At 32.8% G+C, this 26,003-nt stretch overlaps 1 protein-coding gene across 3 annotated transcripts in view; it reads left to right on the top strand.

Moving 5' to 3' along the window:
• Nucleotides 1-14,425, top strand: part of LOC135212511 (acyl-CoA-binding domain-containing protein 5-like) — a gene marked incomplete at its 5' end in the record, with an annotated part of 31,882 nt that extends 17,457 nt beyond the window's left edge. Inside the window, 1 exon segment of one of the 3 annotated variants that reach the window (XM_064246019.1) lies at nt 13,648-14,425. In XM_064246019.1, coding sequence (XP_064102089.1) covers nt 13,648-13,932 — 285 coding nt within the window. 3 annotated transcript variants of the gene reach the window in all.
• Between the last annotated feature and the right edge of the window lie 11,578 nt (nt 14,426-26,003).

Raw genomic sequence — 26,003 nt, 5'->3', positions numbered from 1 at the left:
GCTATAGAGACAAAGACAAATAATCTCAGAGTAAAATATCTAAATGTGAGTTTTTTAAAAACCGAACATGTTTATCTAGGTTTTATGTGTCTGGTCAAGGTCTTAAAAGTAGTCCATGGTAAGGTGTCGGCTATTCATAACTTTCCGGTACTTATTAACGTAAAAGGGGGATACAGCACTTTTGCGCTGTAGTGGGTATTACAATCGTATGTAAATATGTAACTCTTCAATCATGACAGCTCCTTTAACAGATCTTACGAAGAAGAGCGTAGATTTATTATGGTCTGAAAAGCATCAACAGGCGTTCGATATCTTAAAAGCGGAAAATGCAGCTTACCTAACTTAAAAATCCCTGATTTAAATAAGGAATTTTTTTTTTATTGCAACAGACGCCTCAGACCAAGGGGTAAGAGGGATACTACTTCAGTAATATGATAAACAGTTCTTCCCTATAGCTTTTTATTCACGTAAACTAAAGCCCTCTGAAAGTAAATATGCAGTAATAGGCAAGGAAGGGCTAGGTATCTTTAACACTAGTACATTTTAAGTTCATAATCTATGGCTATCCTGATAAAGTCCTTACTGAACATGAGTCCTTTACCGAGTTTTTTAAAGGTTTTAATCACAGTCCAAAAGGAACTCTGTGACAAATGATCATTCAGGTTATTGGAGCCAAGATAAGATATCTACCTGGGAAAGCAAATATCATAGCTGACGCATTATCCCGCAATCCCGCACCATACAGCAAAGAACCATTAATTAGACTAAAAAATATAGAAACATCCGTACCTATTGTTAAAACCGTATCTAAACAAGAAAATTCCTTAACCCAAGAGATCGCGAGCATTGAATATCTGGGTCGGAGCGCAGAACTGTTACAAACTGAACAAAGCAAGCGTCAACAGACATAACCGAAACAATAAACACTTCGAACGGAAACAGAGTCAGCAGCAATAAACACCAAACAATAAACACTTCGAAACGGAAACAGGGTCAGCGGCTAAGCAAAAACAATACACACTTCGAGCAGAAACCCTAAAGCAAAAGTATACTTAAGGTATGTGTATCAGAATAATGTAATCAAATGTAGTATTATATGTAGGTCCGTGACGAGGAAAACCCGAAGAACACAGCAGATGACTAACGACCAGGTAGTAATAATAATCTCTTTCATACCAATCGTCATAAACTGGTTGCATTCCGTCATCCAGGGTTCCATAGTATGTCACAGAAAGCCAAATCACTATTTTACTGGCCTACAATGCTTACAGATATAAAAAGCACATAACTAATTGTAACATGTGTCATGAAAACAAGGGATACACTAAGACACCTGTCAGTTTAGGGGCCTATCCTGTGCCAAATCAATCCTTGAAAGAATATATGTAGAATTATTAACAGAATTACGAGTCTGACAGAGGGAATAAACACTTCTTAGTGTTAATAGTTCCTTGACACGTTATATAGAATTAATAGCACTAAAAACAAACACCGCAATTGAGTGCGTTAGGAATATTTATGAGTGCTAAATCAGTAAATATGGAATTCAACACATAATAATCTGTGACTCGGGTGGTGTAAATCAATAATAATCTCCTTAACACGTTGTGTGAATTCCTTTCCATTAAGAAAACCAATAATATATTTGATCACCCAGAGTCAATCGGTTTGGTAGAATAACGGATAATTAAATAGGAAGTGTCAATGTCTTACGAGTTACAACTCGTGATATTGGATCCGACCGGATTATAGCGGTTCTCGCGGTTTTTAAATACCTTTATCATTTATATCTTGTATCTATAGAATTGATGCCGCAAGTAGCCTTATACGGTACGCCGCTAGAACACTTTTCCACATATTCAAGCCAACCATTAATTTATCAAATATATATAAAAAAATATATAAATAAATAAATATAAAAAAATAAAATAAATATGGATACAAGTGGAGTCAATATAATACACTCCGTAAGAAGTCGGAAGGGTTACAAATTATAATAAAAAAGGAATCACGATAAAATCAATAAGCAAAACGTAACCATAGATAATTAAATATCCAAATATATATGCGTAAAGATTTGAACTCTAACTTAACGCTTTTAGTAATGACAAATAAGCTAAATGTTCAAACACATATCCAAAATCTACTGACATATTGTCTGTCCCGGTGATTTATATTCGTAGTCAATGAAAAAAAAAAAAAAAAAAATAAATAAACTAATAATAAATAAAATAAAATAAAAGAGATTTTAAAGTCAGGAAGTCTAGAAGTGAAAATGTTATCTATGGAATAATCCTATATGAATCTTATACAGGGCTAATAATATATATAGAATTTGTATGGAAACCTTTTTCATATAGTTTGAATAAGGAATATTTATTTAACATAATGCCAACATGAAACTAATATATTGTTCAATTTTGGTACTGTTTTTTTTTTTTCAGACATTCTTCTCATGCGGGTGGAGAATTAAAACACTAAAATATCATTTGAAAATACTAAAGTCGTATCTCTTACAGCAAGTAACGTAACTCTTAGCTGGCTGAGAGCAATCTCCTGCCAAGTGACGACGTCATCATTGCCGTATCAGCATTTGTTCCTTTTAACCTCAATAATCTGCTTACACAGGCTTCATCTGTGTGTCGTCTCTGCTTGCAAAAGCAGATTGACTGGAGAAAGGAATGCTTAGCTCATGAACTTCACAGGTGGTTCATAGGTCACATGACAGGCCACATAACATATTCTTATCCGTGTGTGTAATGCAATTAGTTAAGGACTTGCAATCATTTTAAAATTAATGAACAAAATAAGCAAATAGAATTTCTATAACAACAAAATGAATTAATTTTTTCTGAACCTCATAGACATTTAGAAGTATCACGATATGGATATGGATTATTTACTTGCAACATTAGCCTATTACAATTCAAGTAAAACATTCATGGGAAAATGTCACATTTTCTTGAAAAACCCAGAGTTTATTTAGAAATTAGTTACATAGTGGGTTTTTTCGTTGCATCTCCTACCTATTAATAAAGTTTAAAAATTAACCTCAGAGGATGCGCACGAGAAAATTGAATATGAAACTTTTGTTAGGGCACATAGGATCAGATTTTATCACAACTTAATTTCAGTTAGCATAGAGAACTACAGAATCATGATTAATCTTCTCTTTGACTCTTATGTTGCCTGGCAATCTTACAAATAGCTCCGTCCGTCCACTTCTTTGTCTAGTAACTTACTACCAGTAATATCGAATTTTCTTTGAGATTCGTAATGATATCTATTTGTTTGTTATAATTATGGATATTTTTACAGTCATCATAGACCTGGATAGGTTCACTCATTGTTAATGCCATGGATAAAAAAGTTTGTACAGCGGACTCTTTTGAATTCCGAAATATCAGCGAATTCATGTGGGTTAAGTCTGGTCTAAATGGCTCTCTCCCCTCCCCTGTATTTGGATGTCGTCTGAATTTACTTTGCCCTTGTGACAAGTATAATTTCACTTGCAGGCTGATTAATGGAACCGGTTACAGTATCCTGCAGTACGAGAGTTTCACATAGCAACTTCAAAAAATCGTTCGTCGCTGCGGATGACTACAGTCAAGTAACAACCGCCTACAATGTGAAAGGAATTTCATGGACTTCTTCGACCGACACCGTATCTCGTCGTTAATCTCGTTTTAATGCGGAATGCTCTGGTGGCTGTGGAAATCGACTACAAATGGGACATACTTCCGACAATTACGACCCGAAGGATATTCAACTCTACTTTGCTGGTGAAGGACTCGTGCTGGGATGTTTTTTTTTTATTCATCGCGAACGTAATCGTGTAGCTTAGGATGCAGAGAATAAGTATGAGCGCAATAAAGAACGTTGGACCCGCCCAGGCAAATTTTCCCCTTGTTTTAACCATTGAAAAAAGGCCGTTTCATTGGCTATAGGTGGTTGTCTGGAACTGTGTAATGGACGAAAAGTTGTTCGAACGCTAGTTAAAAGTGAAGTAGTATAACCTCGGTCATGTATCCTATATATATAAAGTATCATGTATCCTATATATAATTGATCATAAATAACAGAATCGAAATATATTTTTTTGCGTGTACGCACTAGGAATCTATATATAATGATCATAAATAACAGAGTCGAAATATATCTTTGCGTGTACGCAATAGGAATCTCTTATATAAATGATCATAAATAACAGAATCTAAATATATCTTTGCGTGTACGCAATAGGAATCTATTTAAAGTGCACATATATTAATCATAATTATATGAATCCATATACATATGTATAAACAAATCAGGTAGCCTCTAATCAATATGTTACCTTTTATCTTACCAATATCTGCAGTTATTTATGAGTTAGTATATGAATTACTAATCAGATATATAACATTTAGCATAAAAATCAACGAATCAATCAGCATAACCATTAATAATTTTACAATTCATATATGAAATTTTTCATCAGTTAAAATATGATTTTATCATGTTGGAATCTTCATTCTATGCAATTATCAGAGTACATTAGTATTTTCTGTAGCATATGTATCTTAATGAGATGAAGTGAAAAACTGTATCATTATATATCCGTGATCACTATTATTTACCAATATCATTGTTTTATATTTTATTACTTGAATCAATTCATGTACACAATGAATTTTTATTTACTTATATATATATATATATATATATATATTCACATAGTGTCTGTATCACACTCCTATAAGTCAAATGCAAGTCAAGTTTGAGTAATATTCAGTGGTTGGTTTTGGTAGCTGACCGAGCTGATGTAAGTGTTTACATAATAAAAATATGGAATGTTAGTCCATATATATAAAAGAATAAAACTAAAGAGGTCAGCCAGATTGCTTGCAGGAATGTGATCAGACTAGAGACGCTAAAGATGACGTATACAATAAGTATGTAGGCTAAGATAACATGCCGTCACCTGTAGTCATTCAATTGTTTATAAACATTAGTCCAAGCTCCCTGCTTGAGACAACTACCGCCTACGTGATCTGTAGCGTGTCTCATTCGATTGTGTGTTCGTATGAAACTATGTCATTTGTAAGTATGTTCATATGTTCGAACTACTGCCCGTTCCTTCATAACTTGTAACAGAGATGGTAGACGGCAGAAGAGAGTTAGCTATCGTCATTAGAAGACCTGTACCTCTTTACCTAAGCTTTATCATGTAGAGGAATAGGATTAGCCATCATCATTGGCAGAAGCGATCAAGCTATCGTTATTAGAAGACTTGTACAATCATACCTGATCTTCACCATGTAAAACTTCAGAAGAAATTATATCTATTTTTATACTTAGTGTTTTCTACAAGAACCTCACCGAACCATGAGTTTAACACATCGTCGTAAAGATAATACCGACTTCGTAAGTGATCTACAAAACCCCAGACACTCCATTGAAGATGGAAGTGCAATACCAACCGACTTAGCGTATAGATTATCGCTAGTCTAACATTACCTCATAGGGCGCCTTATCATACAAGGCACAAGCCCTAATACAGACACCACCCTTCTTGCAAATGAGTTACATTTCATACGGCTGTTTGCATGTTGAATTGTTTGTAAGTGTACCTGTACTCTTCATGCCTACTTAAGGACAGTATGATATAAAATCCATACAGAACTGTTCAGGTTTTTTAATCCTAAAACACAATAGTACACTGTACAGTACTGTGTATACATAAAGGGCATACAAAGCAAAATTTGAAGCACAGGTGGCAAAAGGGAGCGCTCTGAACACAATTTCATTTTGCGATCCAGTTTATTTGTATCTGAATGTTTGTACTTTAATTATTTCAGGTCGGTAACAATGGCTCTGTTGCTGTTCGAACTGAACGGTCATGGTGGCCATTCCCTGAGCTATCGCCGCGTACCACTTTCTTCCTCTTGGTGTGGCCACTGATTTTACATGGGGGCATCAAATTTTTGCTGCTCCTCCGTTCTCGTCGAAGAAGACAATAGCTGCAATAGTATAAATGTTCTTAGGATTATTTTCTTTATCAGTGTTTTTAATGATAAGGGTAAACATTAATTCTCTAAAATTAGACTGCAACTGAAACTGTTATTTGTCAACCTTTGTACAGGTTAGGTATCTGTACGTTTGAGAATGTTTGACTTTTTCCATCCTTTACTCGATTGTGCAGCCAGTAAGTTCTGGACAGCTACTGCGGTACTTAAGAATTATGGCACTTTGTTTGGGAACTGTACTTGATAGGTAGCTCTTATTTTTAGTATCATATTAAACTTATCAAACTTCTGAATCAAAGTTAAATATCCATGGTTGGTTGTAAGTGAAATATAGCAAAATCTACAGCGATATCAAGTCTTGCCCAGGGTTCTTGGGGATATCGTTATGTTTATATGTTGCAAAAAAAGAAATGTTGCACATTAACGACATTGTTAAGATAGGTTTCCAGGAAAGTGATGTTGACAATTTACTGATTAAGAGAACCAGCAAACTGTGACTTTATAATGTTGAGGATGGTGTAGAAGTTTCATTATTTGATCCCATAGGAGAACCTATTCTGTATAAATTTCAGAATAGTTTTTTTGTTATATATTTTTAGATTTTTGTCAATTGTAGTGAGGAAATATGGGGCAATAACTTAGATTTCACACTTTTGTAAAGTAATTGCTATACATGGATAATTTTACCCATAATCTATTTCTGTCGTTAGAGAATAATATATGAACATCTTTAGCAGCTCGCATAGGTTTTCGTAATTGAATTTTATTTGTTATCACTGCAACTAGTGAAAGTCCTGTTGTTGCTGGATGAAACAGGCTAACCATTTACAATAAATTAGACTCTTTTAGCTAAGTATACTGTAGATACTTAGTATTCTTAGTACAGTGTGTTGAGTAGTCTGCTTTCACAAGAATCATTTTAACTATTTCCACAATAATATTCTGACGGTATATTTTCCGGGCAATCCAGTAGCTTGTTTTTTTATTTGTTTTCATTACACGACAACAAATAGCTACAGACAATTTTGCTATTATAGATTTTTTTTAAATAAAAAAAGGGCTGCACATTATCATTATATGCCCATTCTTTTTTTTTTTGCCTGATACTTAAGTTAGAAATGTAGGCAATGTTTTTGCTAATCAGTACATTTATTGTTTTTTTTCTTAAATTCCTCTTAAGATTTTAAAGTGTAATAGAAATTACTGCGTTTAAGTAAAACACGATTATGTTATATGTTCACAACTCGCATTATTGTGACCAAATATTACTGTTTATTACATTAGTGAGAGATGGAAATTGATGTTAGACTTTTTATGTCTCATAACCAATGAAGTTAAGTCAACTTACAAGAATGTAGAAATAGAAAGTACTGTGATAATAAAGTATCAACCCTATTAACATACCGTTGAGATGGAAACTCGTTCATTTGCAATGCAATATAGTAACAAAAACAGATACTAGACTTAATGGCCCTAGCAGGATATTCTCGACAGATTGGGCTTATTAGAATTTGTTAAAAATATCTGCCACAAAGTTTTGTAAGTAGGAATGCAGGATTTTGAATGCAAAAGACTTGTAGTCTTGTCTTCCAGCTTTTCTTAGGGCTTGTTTTTAAAGAACATTCTTGTATCACAAACTAGACTGCTTTGGTGTATAGGACAGTATTCATGTTCAGATAAAAACAAGGCAGATTTCTGTGGTATTAACCCTAAATATATTCTTTAGTAATATGAGAAGTCTTCATTATAAATTAGAAATAGATTTATTATATTCTGTAGGAACAGAAGACTCACAGATACAAGAGGCCCATGTTTTATTAGTATCCGTAAAACTACCCTATACAAGGATGGTGGAGAATTGGTTGTTTAAACTGGTTTGTAATGCTAAGTTCTTATCAACTTCAAACCAAAATAGGCTTTCAGCTCCATATGATTTTTCCTTTAAATGGTTTTGGCCTCAGGTTGATGAATAAGGAAATTTCTGTTTCACACTGAATAATGTTATGGGTTCCAGTGCATAGCCTTTGGTCTAAATTATATTCTATCTATTTATCCAGTTCTTGTTATTTATGTTAGACCAATAAATTAGTGTAAAGATGTGAAATATATATCGATAAGATTACACACATAAAATTCTCATTTCATGAGTAACAAGCTATTGATACTCACTTCTAATTTCGTTATGTTTTGGTGGCTCCACCTGGTTTTTGTATTTTGATTCCAGTGTGAGAAACATATTCATGTATAAGAGTTACATTTACTGACATGCATTTTTTATATTGACCATTGGCTATATCTTAAAAGAGTGAAAAGTCATGAGATTAGAGACTATGGTAAAAGTCTACCTTCGTCTGGCTTATAAAAATTGTTTCTACTCATTCGAGTAAGGGTTTAGTCAGTTTATTATGGTAACTGTAGCTTATTTGCAACCATGGGACCATCATTTACTTGGTAGCAAAATTTCAGCCCATAACCATGATCAATATTTTGAGTTCTGTGTGTTTTAGTAGAACTATGAAGAATTTTTGTGAAGTTATGAAGAGAGGAAATGTTTTAAAAACGGAGATGTTATGGATAGTGTAACATTATTCAAGCTATTTTGAATTTTCCTGGGGCCATTTATTAGTGAAGAAGGATAAATAGTCAAAGATAGGATAAGAAAATTGTGAATATTGAGAGGTTACAAAGGCAGTGTGTGCAAAAAAAGGAATTTGAAACATTAAGACTTATGTCAATGAAAAAGTGTTGAGATTTTGATTATGAACTTTGTCAAGCACATGCAAAGTGGGCAAATACTATGAGCATTACTCTTAGTAGTGGAAAGCCCAGGTGTACGTTCTGTTATATATGCAAATGGGTAATTTTTGCAGTGTTGATAATTCACACTTTCAATACCATGTATGGCAAATTACCATTGTAATCAGGAAATAGTTGCCATAAACTATAAATATTTAGTGTGCAGGTGAAACTTTTCTTTTGATTAGTGTCTTAGGTATGGTATTGAAGTGACTGAACACAACATGTGTGATCACCTTACATAGACATCTCATTTGAAATTTCTCTTGTAACTGTAAGTGTGCAATTTTATTAGCTTAACAGTTTTGTATAAAGTGTACTTTTACAGAAAGCTCAAAACTTATGTGTAGACATGAAATGAGACATACCAGCATCAAATAGTAAAAGATCTTTTTTAGTAAGACTGTCATAAAGGATTTTAAATTGGTATTTCAAAAGGTTCCATCCTCTGTAAGTCTTTACACACACATGCTGTCCTCTCATTAAACTGTCAGACAATATTAGCTTTAAAGGAAACAGTTTAAAAATGTCTCAGTTATTGCACACAAACACATTCTGAATATTAAAGTTCATTCTAACACCTCTGCCAGTCTAGCCAGCACTTTCTAGATTCTCCCTTTCCTTCATTCGCCCTACATATCTGAATTATGCTGCCTTTTCACCAACCTGTCCTCTTCCTTTCTGGTCACAGGACCAGACCACCTGCAAAAACTAATTTTTTTTATCTTTGCTCAGCTGTTTTACTGTGTCCATTATTTGCATACAGTTCTTACCTTTTCAACCATCTTTGATACATATTCATCTCAAGAGTTTCCAGCTTATTTTCATTCATTTGCCTTCAAAACCCACATTTGCCTCATGGAAAAGAGATTTGATGCAACAATCACTTAAAACATCCCAGCTTTGCTTCCCTTGACATTTATCTTCCAGACTTTATGCTGAGCTCCTGCCTTTTTTGTTTCACCTCTTTCATCTGTACCGTTTACCTCTATATGTGTCTGATTGGCTGTATACTTTTATTTTGCAAATACACTTACAATTTCTCTTTTCTTGTCTCTGTACCTCATTCACTATCATGCAATGAACTTTTATTTCACCTTCTTATGTGCTTCTTGCAGTCTTACTGATTGCATGCAGCTCAAACTCACCATCTCTCCTACTGGTTTGCTGTCTCCTTAATCCATTCCCATTTTCCCTACACTCCCTACAGGTATCCCACAAAATTCCTTCTTATTAAGCTTACTTGAGCAAATTTTTCCATAGCCATATTCCACTCAGTTGTTTACTCTGAATTAATATGTTATCTAAGAAACTATACCCCTTAATTTTCTCTTTCATTATTACATTCCCAGGACTCAAGCCTCCTTGTGTCTGTTTATAACCCTTGCATTCATATCGACTAGTACACTCAACCTTTCTCCTTCTGCGCACGTATCCTTTCTCCATATCCAAACACAACTAGGCATGATTTGGACTTTCACAAGCAATTGCCCTCTGCTTCCCCCTTCCCTTACACTTATCTCTTAGCTGCACCAGACAATCTTGTTATCCAATTGAATACCATGGCCCTTCACTTTAGTTCTGTGTCCTTAAATTCAGCTTTTTTCTTTTCTAAGTACATCTTTCATGCTTCTCTTTATGCACTTCATCTCTGTTCATACAGAACCTTGAGACTTATGCCAAATAGTCCATCTGTTCTTTGCTAGTAAAGTATAAGGTATGGGGATTAATCCTAGTTTATTTGTGTTATTTTTCACATTCCTATGTGATTTAGACTGTGGTATTAGATTCACTTATCAATCAAGCTTTTAATGCCAAATTTTCATTTTCTGAAGTTAGATGTGGAACGAGTTCTCACCGCTCTTTGGTCCTGTTCACTTTATCTTAAATTCTCATTTGGTCGTTGCCCTTGATAATTTTCCTTTTTTTGCTTCCATTACAGTAGTGTGTGGTGTTTAAGCATAAGGAAAGCCAAAAATACGAGGGTTGTATGTTCTGATATATGATAATCTAAGGATAATATGATTGTGCTGGGCATGAACCATTAAAAAATAAAACCTCAGAGATTCAGTAACAATTCCACAGTGATGTAGATGTATAGAAAATAGTCACATGAATTTTATCCTTCTCTCTGTTACTTTTTCACTCACTTTCTTAAATAACCAGTCATTGGCTGAATATTGCTATTAGCAGGATGACGTTTGTGAAACTGCTCTGTTTAACAGGACTTTGATGTATAACTACTGTGCTGTGCAGTGCGTTAAACTGTATAGAAGGCTGGAAATCTTGAAATACTAATGCTTTCTTGATCTACCAACCGATTATACTTGAACATCCCCGTTAGTCTACTGTTGCTCATAACTGACATAGAAACAAGATAGTTTTATATATTAACATTTTAAACAGTTGGTACACTTTGATTTATAGCTGTTAATTGATATAATAAAAGGATTACCAGTATTACCCGCTTTCTAATAGTTTAGTTAGAAATGTGATTTGTCTGCAATTAGGTACACAGCAGTTTAAAAGAGAAAGTATGCTGTTCTTAGAATTAAGGATTCATTTTGAAATATTAATAAGAGACAGATTCAGATCTTAGAGAGTCGTATCTTTGCCATCCCTTACTTTTGTGTATTGTACTTTAGTAACTTTTAAGTTGTTAGCTATTTTTAAACATATAGTATCTATACTCACCCAACAGAATATGAATGTAATTACTGTATATTTTATGTTATTGGGAATTATACAACAGAAGTTTATTTTGTATTTTGGGGCAATATATACCTTAAGTTTCTTAGTTGTACTGTACATGTATCATATCTACTGGTAGTTGGATACCTTATTATTACAATGTAATATACATGCAGAAACTTATTTTTGTATTCACGAAAAAGACAAGTTACATTGCCTGAAATTAGGTGTCGCACATTATATCATGAGCAACAATAAACATTGTTGACTTTTTATCAAAATTGTGTTTTGTTTCATAGAACCCTTATGCTATTGTGATCATCCTTTTTCTTAATATCTAAACTTGGACTATTGTGTTTGTCATTCTTGAGTCCTGATTTGGTATTGGAAAAGGAAAAGTGGTAAAAATGTTGAAATAATACAAATAAAAGGCTTTGCTCTATTTGGTCATTTAGACCCCGTAACCTCCTCAAAACTCTGGCCCCCTGGTTGTTGGGAAAGGGGCTCAATGTTGGAGTTTCTCAGGTCCCAATCCCTCTTTGGTCATAATTTATTGCTGGGAACTACGTAAATTAGACAGGTTTCCTTTCCTTCTCCTTGCTTCTTTTTCTCTCCTTTATCATGTCATGATTATCCTTTCTTTGTTGATATGAGCACATGGTTGAGTATGGCTTAGATCACTCTCGGAATATAACATATAATTTGAGTAGCTGACATGGTTGAGTGAAGTAGAAGTCTAATTTTACACTCGGCTTGTAGTGCTCGTCCATTCCTGACAGACTGATGAACCCAAAGACATTAGGAGCATTTTGTATTTTTGAGTTTAAGCTCAAGGGCAGTCCATAAGAAAGGGGTTTGTGCTTTCTTTGAGATTTTGCAGTTCCTCGAAATTCATCTGTAGGAAATCACATACACGTTTAGTCGTTAATGGGCTTATGTGGTTGGTTTTGATTACTCTTAGAGCTTGTGGGAAGCTTATGTTTGGTAACTACCTCCCCACCACCCTCAAGCACCTAGCATGCTGTGTGGGTAGACGACATGATGGAGCTGCTACTTGCTTATGGATTTCAATGACAGGAATTATATAGTTACTGTTGCTCAGTAAGCTACATCTTTCTATGCCCCTTATTTTCCTGGGTATTTTTCCTTGTGAACTTGGTAATCTGACCTTTTATTGTTTAATAACAATTCTTGGACTTGAATATATTGCTGGATGCTCTCATAAAATTAAGGAGGATGGAGTTTGGGTACCATAGCTTCCCATTTGTCAGATTCAATTGACCAGTGTGGCTGAATAAGGATAAGGATCTTTTAAAACTGTTTCTGTTGGACCTAACTTTAAGTTTTTATGACAGTGGTTATTTTAAGGTCACTAGCAAAGTTTTGTACAGAATTTCCTATTTAACTGAATGATCTTAGTTCATATTAATGATACCTACTCTGCTAGTTATAAATAACAAGATGCTGTCTGTCAAGCAAGTGCACTCCGTGGAACCTTACGTACCATAGCAATGAATAATATTATCAAAATAATGCTTACTTGAGACAGTTCTACATGATACACCATCCGATCCTCATCATCCTCAAAGACTTGCCATTTCTTAGGTGGATAAATGTGCCTATCTGTTGGCTTTCAGTTTGTCACTGAGAAACTCATAAGTCTGTAATTTTGGATGGTCCAGATTGCCTGATTAAATGAAAAAAGAAAAAAATGCTCTAAACTTATACTGAGGGAACTTGCTTATGCTACTGGGGTGCTGATAGATCAATATTAATGTTGATGTATAAAGGTAATGTTTTTATCAATAATTTATATTTATTATTTTTATTTTATAATTATGTATATTTGTGATTGTGTGACGCTCAGGCTGGTTGATGTATGTTTACATGTTGCTGATAAAGCTTTTATCTAATTTTATATATATAGTATATATATATAATATATAGATATATATATATATATATATATATATTTTATCTATATATATATATAGATATATATATATATATATATATATATATATATATAGATATATATATATATATATATATATAGTGTATGTTTGTGTAAGTTATGTGTGAAGGTGAAAGTGTATGTGAACCAATGATGCAGTTAATATGAAGATAAATTTAGATATAATATCCTTTACAGATCACTGTAATACAATTTGTTTTACTGGAGGCCAGAGCAACAATGAAGTGGCCATGTTCCCATTGCTTATGGATCTACTGTCGGATGGATACACTGGAGATTAGCCTAAAACTTTTATGCCCTAAAGGTGATGATGCCACACCACTCAGTAGCAAATGTTTGATGTCACTCCCCTTTACTATTTTATGGCTTCAGAAGCTGATGAAAGAGATATTATGTGTTGAATGCAAGAGAGAAGGAAGCTGTGAATATTTGAATGTTAGCAATAACAGAGAACCCTTTTAGTGTCCATTGGAGATAGATTATTCATGTGGAAGAAATTCTGTTTCCAATTCAGAGAGAGAAAGAGATAGATAGAGAGAGTGAGAGCGAGAGAAAGTGTTTTTTGTTTTGTGTTATAATTATGAATATTTCACATAGACATGTACACTGACAATGGGAAATGAACACATGGAAATGTGTTGCACAGAAATAAATTACTGACTCGCCATGGAACCAAACCCCAGTCATTCATTCATGTATATACAGTGTGTCCTCAACTTATGGTGAGCCGATCTTACAGTGCTGGAGCATTTTACAGCACCGTTACATCAAGTTACAACGACTTTGCCGACACTAATGGCAAGAATAGACATCAAGTTGATGGAGCTTACAATGCTGTAACTTGATGCAACATCAGGTTACGGCACTGCTAAAGCCCTGATAATGGAGATGCAGCAACTTACAGTGAAAATCAACTTACGGCATGGCGCACAAACGGATCCCCGCTGTAAGTTGAGGATGCACTGTATATATATATATATATATATATATATATAGTATATATATATATATTCAAATATATAAATTAAGATAACTATATATATATATATATATATGTATATATTTATATATATCATACTATATGTATATATATATATATCTATATATATATATATATATATATATAGCTCATAATATAAATAGATAAATATAAATGAATATATATACATATATATCTATATATATATATATATATATATTATATATATATATGATATATATATATTATATATATATATATATAGATAAATATAAATATGATATATATATATATATATATATATATATATAATCTATATTTTATCTATATATATATATATATATATAATATATATATTATATTATATTTATATATAGATAAATTTATAATATAGATAAATCTATATATATATATATATATATATATATCACACATATCCACAAGGTGAAAAATAAGAGACAGGGTGTAGGTCCTGACCGGTTTCGGCTTTATTTTCAAGCCTTTGTCAATGGCTTGAAAATAAAGCCGAAACCGGTCAGGACCTACACCCTGTCTCTTATTTTTCACCTGTGGATATGTGTGATAAATGAATCACGTGCTAAAGTGATTATAATCATATATATATATATATATATATATATATATATATATATATATATATATAAATATATATAGATAAATATATATATATTATATATTGCTACTTTCAAAATGCATGTTTTCCCCTCTTTGAAATGTCATGTAGATTGGGCAACATTTTTTTCAGATTTTCCTAATTAAGCTTAGAATAGGATGTTTTAAAATATGTGTTCAGATTTCGCATTAACGTCTTGTAAAAGAATATATATATAACGTAAAGAGAGATCTTTGTCTTTTCAAAGCTACGAATGTTTTAACTTTTCTTTCAACACGTGTGATAGCGAGCGAGCTTGATTCAGTGTTGTCATCAAAACATGTCAATTTTAATTGTCGCCCAGCCTCCGTCTCAATCGAGTCGGGTACGTCTTTCTTTTTTTTAACAGACTCGTCTTGTACGTGTATATCTTTGTCAAGTCCCACGTGGGTGTTGCACATTTGGTATGTAAGATTGTGTCAGATTTCAGAACTTTCGAGAAGCTTTCGTGCCAAGAACGTTTTGACATCTGCCCCTCTCCAGCTTTTCCGTGAAGGAAGAGAAATTCATTCGATCTTAGAACCTCGAGGCAGTTAGTCCCCTCTCTCTCTCTCTCTCTCTCTCTCTCTCTTTCGACATCATTGAGATTATATTAACGTAGCTTAACTTAGTCACTCATAACTTAGAATTTCATATTTGATATTTCTTAGAGTTTATTTAGTTTTATTTAGTGTCTTTTGTGGAATCTGAACAAACATTTCGTAACTGGCGCCTGGTTTTTTTTTTTGTTTTGTTGAAAGTGCTAATTTAACAAGCTGCAGCAAAAGAGAAAGAAAGATGTTGGTATACCAAGGTAAAGTGTGTTATATTTTTATTAGTTGCAACTAATAACGGATAGGAATTGTGTTTAACTAATGATTGATAGGAACTGTGGTTAACTAATAACCGATGGTTGTGAAAGTTTGGTAAAAACTGTTGGTTACTGTGTTTTTGAGTGAAAAAGATTTACACTTTTACACATTGCTGATTTTTTTTTGTGTTTGTGTCTGTTCCATTGTTTGTGCACTTATTCATTTTCTTATTGAAGTGTGTCTTTTTATTTTATATTTTCGTTTGCATTCACAATTTAGTTGACTTAGTTATTTTCATTGCCTTATCATTGCACATTTAATTAAATTTAACACTTGTGAATTGATTTGCATTTACTTAGAATTCTTTTCAAGTTTTATTGTTGTTTAGCACTTGTGAATTAATTTCAAATTTTCAATTCCTAACACTTTTAAATTTCAATTGAATTAATTTTCTTGAATTTTGTGATAAATTAATTTTGATTTAATTTTACTTAATTTGATTCAAGAATTAATTAAACTTTACTTTGTTTTCAAGTAACAGTAATTTTCCCTGATATTGTGAATTTCACTTATAAATTTTGAATTTGATAATAAATTTTTGTATTTAAAATTTTTATGAGTGTTTTAATTATTACACCAGTATAATTATATTTGATTATGACTATATTGATGATAGGTAGAGACATAGAGTGGTAATTGATTTGCTTTCCTTCAAGTAACTTGAAGTGACTTAGAACCAGGGAAGTACCTGTTTTGATGAACTTAGTTTGATTTTCTGCAATACTGGTAAGTGTTAAGGGATCACTGTTGCCTATAGAGTATTCAGTCGTTTAAACGTGTTATGAGGGTTCAGGTGTCTGGCTTTTTGTGAGGTAATGTTTGATGTATGGTAACCAGATACTTGGCACTTCGTAACAATATAGCAGCAACTGCCAGTACAAGAGTCAGATGTGATCGACAAGCTTTTCATTCAACCAACGCTTAAGAAGATTAAAGGAAGATTATCAGCGGGGGTGACCTTAGTTGGCTTACCTGTGGATGGATCTCTGGGTATAAATACCACCTTTTCTGTAAACTTTTCTCACATCATAACCTGAAGAGAGAGACAGCAGTCTCTGAAATATAGTACTTTTCTCTCTATATTTTGGTGTTTTTATGGACTCCTTTTATAATATATTATATATAGATATATAATATATATATATATATATATATATATATATATAAAATATATAAATAGATAATTTATATATATTTTAACAATATATATTAGATAGAGTATACTATATATATAGATATATATTATTATTTATATATATTTATATATATATATATATATATATAATAAATATATATAATAATACTATATATGTATATTTATATACATGTATATATATATCTTATATATAGATATACTATATATATATGATATATATATATAATATATATATATATATATTATATATATATTATATATATATATATATAATATATATACTATATATATATAATATATATATATATATATATTATATATATATATACATATTATATATATATTATAATATATATATATATATATCTATATATATATATCTTTATATTATATATATATATATATATATATATATATATATATATATATATAATTATATATATATATATATATATATATATATATATATATATATATATACATACTTGTACGGATTAGTCAAAACGCACAAAGAAAATAACCCTATGTGGCTTATTATCAGTACTGTTGGTTCAATTTCATATAAACTCTCGAAATATATCACTAAGATCTTGTCCCCGTTACTTGGAACCATCTCCGATTCTCATATATATAATTCTCTAGATTTAGTTGATAAATTAAACAAAATTGCTCTTTGCCCTACTGATAGATTCGTTAGTTTCGATGTATGTTCTCTTTTTACTAAAGTCCCTATAGACTCTATTTTAGAATATCTTAGTAATGAACTAACTCAGCATGAATTACCTCTACCTATAAGTCACATTATTTCACTCACGAGTTTGTGCATTTTTGATTGTAAGTTTATATTCAATGGTGAATTTTATCAACAAATTTTTGGCATGGCAATGGGAAATCCTTTATCACCATTACTCTCAAACCTGTATCTGGAATTCTTTGAAAAACGCTACTTACCTAATATCACTCATATTCCTGTAAAGTGGTATCGTTACGTTGATGATTGTTTAGCTGTTCTTCCTGTCGGTATTGATGTAAATGATTTACTCTCTAAATTAAATAACCAGGTACCATCGATTAAGTTTACTCTAGAATTAGAAAAAGACAATTGCCTCCCTTTCTTAGACGTTTTGATACATAGAGAACCATTTCAATGTAAATTCAGTATTTATAGGAAACCGACTAACAACTTAACTTATGTTCATTTCTTCTCAGGCCACCATCTTAATATAAAAATATCAATTTTTTCCTCTATGTTTTTACGAGCATTGCGGATTGTCAGTCCACAATATTTGGATCAAGAAATTGAATACATAAGAAAAATAGGGAAAGATTTATGCTGTCCTTCACATATATTAGACATTTGTTATGATAAAGCCCACAAAAAGTTTTATACTGTAAATAACACACAGAAAGAAAATTCTAAGAACATTCTCAGTTTGCCTTATTTTAACGGATTTGAAACCATTAAACCATTGTTAAAAGCTTTTAATGTCAACCTTGTTTTTTCCTATAATAACACATTAAAAAGAATGTTAATAAAAAATGGCCCCAGAGAAAGCAACAACATAATATATAAAATTCCATGTATGGATTGTCCCTCATTCTATCTCGGACAGTCCAGCAAAGGCTTAGAAGTAAGGCTAAGCCAGCATAAATACTCTGTAAAAACTGGGCAAAAATCTAATGCATTATTCATTCATTTAAGTGAAAACAACCACCGAATTAATTGGATTGATAGTTCAGTAATTGCAAGGAAGAGATGTCTTATCACGAAATCTTTTAGAATATGCTTTAATACAACTTACTTTTCATTGTAATTTCAATGTTAGTCGTGGCCTTTTTCATTTAGACCCTTGTATCTGTAACATGTTTAAGAATGACCTCAAAGATATAATTACTGACTTAAATAAAAATCAGTGGCCTTAGAGTTATTAAATTTTGTTGTAATGTATGTCTGTCATGTATTGTTGAATATGGTTTTGTTTACCAAGTTCCGAATAGCTGTCACCTATAATCCTTTAATTGTCTGGAAATTGTATCCGAGATGATTGTCTTAAACCTTTAATTGCACCCATTGTTTATGCTTGTTTGGGAAGGTTTCTTATCTTCCAGGTGTGTCGGATTCTAGGTTCTAATCCCTTTATCCCAGGGGTGTCGGAATTCTAGGTACTAATCCCTTTATAATCCCTATCTGTCAGTTATACGAACCCTCTTGTATTGTTTTTTCTCGTATTTATGTCAGTATCTGCTCAGTAAAGGACTTTTAAAGTCGAAAGATCTTGCAGACCTCCTTCGTTTATTTTTCCTTCGTGGCATTTATCTATTTATGGATTTATCACGTTCCTAACTTTCGTGATTCAGTTATACATATATATGTATATATATATGTATATGTATATATATGTATATATATGTATATACTATATGTATATATATGTATATATACGTATATGTATATATATATTTATATATTATATATGTATATATATATGTATATATGTATATATATATGTATATATATGTATATATGATATATATATATATATATATATATATATATATATATATGTATTTATATGTACATGCATATATATGTATTTATATGTATATACTATATGTATATATGTATATATATATATATATATATATATATATATATATATATATATATGTATATGATATATGTATATATATATATATATATATATATATATATATGTATATATATGTATAAATATGTATATATGTATATATATATGTATATATATATATATATATATATATATATATATATATATATATATATATATATATATATGTGTGTGTGTGTGTGTGTGTGTGTGTGTGTAAGTAATTAAATTAATCAAAGGGCATCGCTCCATCAACAACTTTAAAAGACTAAATATTTCCCTGATTTCAAAAGTCTATGTACTTCCCTAGTTCTAAGTCACTTCAAGTTAATTGAAGGAAAACAGATCAATTACCACTCTATGTTTCTACTCAACTTCAATATAATTAAATACTGGTGTAAAATAAAGAAAACATTTATACAAATTTTAAATACAAAAATTTATTATTAAACTCAAAATTATAAGTGAAATTCACAATATCAGGGAAAATTACTGTTACTTCTTGAATCAATTAAGTAAAATTAAATCAAAATTAATTTGTCACAAAATTCAAAAAATTAATTCGATCAAAATTCAAAAGTGTTAGGCAATAATTGAAATTTGGAAATTCATTCACAAGTGCTAAACAACAATAAAACTTGAGAAGAATTCTAAGTGCAAATTAATTCACAAGTGTTAAATTTAATTAAATGTGCAACGATTAAGTAATGAAAATAACTCAAGCTAATTAAATTGTGAATGCAAATGAAAACACTAAATGTGGAAAATACCAAAATTGCAAAAATTATTAATCACACAGAATACATAATAAAAACACACACTTCAATAAGAAAATGAATAAATGCACAAAATATAAAAATCACTTCAAATGAAACAAACAAAACGCAAAAATTTGCAATGTGTAAAAATGTAAATAGTTTCTCTCAAACCATTGTAACTATTAGTTATTAGTTCTCTAAACTATCATAACCAATAGTTATTAATTTCTTTCCAAACTATCATAACCATTAGATTTTAGTTGCAACTAATAAAAATATAACACACTTTACCTTCTTGGTATATCAATTTTATTTCTTTGCTGCAGCTTGTTTCACACTCACAAAAACAGGCGCCGTTACACACAATGTTTGTTCAGATTCCACAAAAACACTAAATAATACTAAATAAACTCTTAAGAAATATCAAATCCGAAATCTAAAAGTTTTGAGTGACCATTCAGTAAGTATGAAATCGTTACGTTAATATAATCTCAAGTATGTTGTGGGAGAGAGAGAGAGAGAGAGAGAGAGAGAGAGAGATGTCTGAACGGAACACGGTTCTAAGATGTAATAAAATTCTTTTCCTTATGGAAGCTGGACACTGGAGATGATACAAAATGTTTTGGGACACAATTCTTTCTAGAAGCTTCTAACATGATGCAACTTTACAGAAAAAACTGTGAAATCTGCACGTGGTTTTAGCAAAGAGGTACGTGTAAGAAATCAGTCTGTTCAACAAAGACACGTACTCGACCAAACCAGACTCGAGCAAAAGTCCCTATCAGATGTGATGACAGAATTCCCAAAACACAGCGAAGACCTCGAGTTCTCTTATCGCAAGGCGTTGACATAATAGGGAAACAATCCTAGTTTCGAACGGACAAAGATAATCTCTCTCTCTTTTTCTTTACTACGTTATATATTCTTTTTATATTATGTTATGCGAAATCTGAACACACATTTAAAACATCGCAATTCTAAGCTAGCTAGGAATCTGAAAAAATGTTGCCAAACTCTACATAACATTTTATACAGTCTAAGAGGGGATATATGCATTTTGAAAGTAGCAATATATAATATACCTCCCCCCAGCAGGTTTTTTATCACGGTGTTGAATCCAACGATTCTCAACGAGATAAATAATCAGCAACTACATTGTTTTTGCCACTAATGTGTTGCACTCTTAAGTTATACTGTTGCAAGCACAAAGACCACCTGGTCAGTCTTTGATTATGGTTTTACATTCTCTGGATAAATGATAGTGGATTGTGATCAGACAACACTAAAATTTCTTCATTCCTAGGTCTATTCACATACACTTCAAACTTTTTCAATGCTGTGATTAAGGCTAAAGTTTCCTTCTCGATTGTCGAGTATACTTTCTGATGTTTTTTCAATTTTGAAGACATGAAGCACACAGGATGGTAGATATTAATTTTATCTTCTTGAAGTAGAACAGCTCCAATGACACAGTCCGACGCATCAACTTGTATCACAAATTTCTTGTCGAAGTTTGGAGCTTGAAGTACTGGTCTTGAAGTTAAAATGGATTTTACCTTCTCAAAGGATTCTTTACACTCTGGAGTCCAAACAACCTTAGCTTTGGGACTAGTTAAGTCTGTCAAGGGAGCTACTACGGCTGAGAAATTTGGGCAGAAACGACGATAGAATCCAGCCATGCCTAAAAATCTCTGTAGCTGTTTCCTGGTAGTAGGTGGGGTAACCTTACGGATACCTTCTACATTAGCATTTACTGGAGCAAGAAGGCTTTTCCCAACTTCAAACCCAAGATACTGCACAGTTCCCTTTCCAAACTCGCTCTTCTCTAGGTTGACTGTTAATCCTGCTTCTTGTAGTTTCTTGAAAACTTTCCTCAGAATCTTCAGATGTTCTTCCCATGTTGTAGAGTAAATCACGATGTCATCCAAGTATACACCTACTCTCCTTCTATCGATCCTAGCAGTTGATCCATCACTCGTTGGAATGTTGCAGGTGCATTCATCAGACCAAACAGCAGAACAGTATACTGATACAGTCCAAAAGGAGTAATAAAAGCTGACAGCAACTTGACATTCTCATCTAAGGGAATTTGATAATATCCTTTCAACAAACTTGGCTTGCCCAGTATTATCAAGTAACTGATCTATAAGAGGCAAAGGATAATTGTCAGCCACACTGATAGAATTCAGTTTCCTATAATCAGTACACATTTTAAATGAACCATCTGGTTTCTTCACTAACACACATGGAGAATTGAAGTGACTTGAACTGGGTTCTGCTAATCCATGTTGCAGCAAATACTCAACTTCCTTCTTCAAAACATCTCGATGATACGGTGATAAGCGATAGGCTCTTTGCTTGAAAGGTTTTCCATCTTCTTGAATCTTGATCTCATGCTTGGTCAGATCAGTATGCCTAGGCATATCTGTAAAAATTTCTGGGAAACTTCTAATTACTTCACTTAGGTCTTCACCTTGTTCAACACTCAGATGTTTCAACTTCTCCAAATTTTCCAAAATTGAAGAATTATTAATTTTGCTTTCAGCTCCCCATTCGTAGCCATCATTGTCTTCTGTAGATAAAGTTGTTTGTGTTACTGACACAGTTTCAGTTTTAGTTTCTGAGAAATAAGGTTTCAAGAGGTTCACATGTATCTTCCTTTGTCTTCTTCTTCTTTCTGGTGTTTTAATCACATACGTTCTATCACTTAACTTCTGAATTATCTTGTAAGGACCTTGAAATTTATTAGTGAGGGAAAATCTCTTGACAGGTAAGAACACTAACACTTGTTGACCAACACTAAAACTTCTTAGCTTAGTCTTAGCATCATATCTCCTTTTCATTTTCTCTTGACTCACTTTCAAGTTTTCTAAAGAGAATATTCTAATCTCTTTCAACCTTTTCCTTAAGTTCTTCACATACTCTCCTTGGCTTTCCTCTTGGGTTTCTTCCCAATTTTCTGCAAGAATCTTCAACGGTCCTCTCACTTCTCTTCCAAAAATAATTTCATTAGGTGAACAACCCATACTTTCTTGATAAGCACTCCTAACTTCAAACAACATTAATGGTAAACCAACATCCCATTCTCTTCCTGACTCAGAACTTTATTTTGTCAGCATACTTTTCAATGTCTGGTGGAACCTTTCCAAGGCACCTTGAGTCTCTGGATGATAGGCAGTGGATAACTGTTGTCTCACTCCTAACAAATTCATCACATCTTGGAATAACTTTGAAGTAAAGTTTGTTCCTCTATCACTTTGTACTATTTCTGGTATACCAAACTTTGAGAAAAACTCCACAAGTTTTTCAGCATCTATCTTGGCAGATATGTTTCTAACAGGGATTGCCTCTGTATATCTTGTCACAGGACACAGTAATGTCAACAAATACTCATTTCCTTTCTTTGTCTTCGGCAGTGGTCCAACCTCATCTATAATCACTTTGCTAAAGGGTTCTTCTCTAACTTCTATAGGTTGTAAGGGGGCTTTCTTGATGGTTTCATTCGGTTTTCCAGCTATCTGGCAGGTATGACACTCACGATAAAACCTGCTAACATCTTTGTGAAGTCCAGGCCAGAAAAAATATTTCATGACCTTCTCCACAGTCTTCCTGATTCCCATATGTCCAGACTCATGAGCTACTGCTACCACTTGCTTCCTCAATGGATATCGAATCAAAATTTGATGACACTCGCCCCATACAGCATCTCCTGGTATATCTGTAGGTCTATACTTCCTCATCGGCAAACCTTCCTTCAGATAATAACAGGTAGGAGTTTGTTGCATCTCTTCTCGATCAACAACTCTGAAGAACAAATCAGCTAACAATGCATCCTTCTTCTGCAAATCCATTAGCTTCTCTCTTGTCACTTGACCAACTTCAAGGGTTGAATTCTCAATATCTGCTAATTCAGCTACTGTAGTTTCACTACGGTCTTCAGGAACACTTTGACTACTCGGAGTCTCTTCAGGAACATCAGGTTTGTCTTCGTCGTCGTTGTCTTCTTCATGGAAACTCTCTTCTTGGTCAGCACTATGGGAAACATCACTTCCCTGGAACAATTCTTCTCAGCACAAAGGTCCTACACTTGATCCTTCTTGGGTGTGTAAATCCTCAGTTTCTTCACTTGCAGCCGTAGTCCTCTTCATACCTCTGGTGGTTACACAACTAGAAAACAGGTGGGGGTTATTCTTCTCCAAATCTACTGTAGGACTAATCCTCAATGGTTTGTCTGTCACTACAGGACAAGGAATAAATGGCACACCAACTTCATTCCCCAACAGAACACGTACATCTTCCACAAAGGTGTAAGCGGCATATAGGAGTTACTTCCTCTCCTCCTATACCCTTCAAAATAACTGAATCTCTTGTGAGACTCTTCTCCAACTGAGGGTGAGAAGCACGTACTACCACACTATGGTTACTCCCTGTATCACATAATATCTTGACTGGTACCTGCACACTTCCTCCTTGAGTTGACAGCACACCCTCAAAGATATATGGCTTAAAACCCTCCACACTGCTAAGCCACTCACTGCTTGAGGTTACATTTCCACTGGTTGCTAAACATTCAGCTTGTTTAGTTTCATTCTTCTCTGGAGTTTGATTCTTTCCACACTGCTCTTCGTAGATTGTTTCACCTGGTCACCTTTCACTACTTGACCAACTGGCTTTGACTGCTGTTGATTCCGGTAACACTCTTGACTGTAGTGTCCTACTCTTCCACAGTTAAAACAGACAACATTAGGTTTCTGTAACTGTCTTGAAAAACTGGATGAGGATTTCACATTAGCTTGCTGAGTTGTATTACCTTGCGTACTTTTGGTAGTATCACTTGTAGGTTTCCCATTAAATTTGTTCCTCTTATTTGGATAAGACTTAAAACTTGGGCGTTGTTGACTCTGTTACTTGACATTGTAATTACGTTTGCTACTAATTATATTGTAATCTTCACTCAGTGTAGCAGCTTTGTCAAGTTTCTTCCTCTCTCTCTCTCTTAAATAGGCTCTTATATGTTCAGGAATTCCCTTAAGATACTGTTCAAGAACAAGTAATTCTTCTAACTCATCAAAAGTTTTAACTTTAGCAGCTTCTACCCAACGTTTAAAACACCTTCTCACTTTGTAAGCATAATCTAAGAATGTTCCCTTCTCATCTTTTCTTAAATTTCTGAATCTTTCATTGTAGTACTCTGGGGTCATCTGGTAACTTGTAGCACACTGTGTTTAAGTACCTTGTAGTCTTTACACTGATCAGCTGTTAAGGCTAGATAAGCATTTCTCCCTTTTCCAATCAACCTACTTTGTAGCAAAACTGACCATTTATCTTCTGGCCATCCCATACCTAAAGCCACTTTCTCAAAGTGATCAAAAACTCATCTGGAGCTTCTTCAGTAAACTTAGGGATTAACTTCTGTACTCTTACTACATCAAATACAGGATCTTGATTACCTTGGTTAGGGTTAGGCGGTGTTACAGGTAATGTGGATC

This window comes from Macrobrachium nipponense, chromosome 41, assembly GCF_015104395.2.
Source record: "Macrobrachium nipponense isolate FS-2020 chromosome 41, ASM1510439v2, whole genome shotgun sequence".
Lineage (NCBI taxonomy): Eukaryota > Metazoa > Arthropoda > Malacostraca > Decapoda > Palaemonidae > Macrobrachium > Macrobrachium nipponense.
Note: the sequence above shows the minus strand (reverse complement) of the source record. Positions and strands in the feature narration are given on the sequence as shown.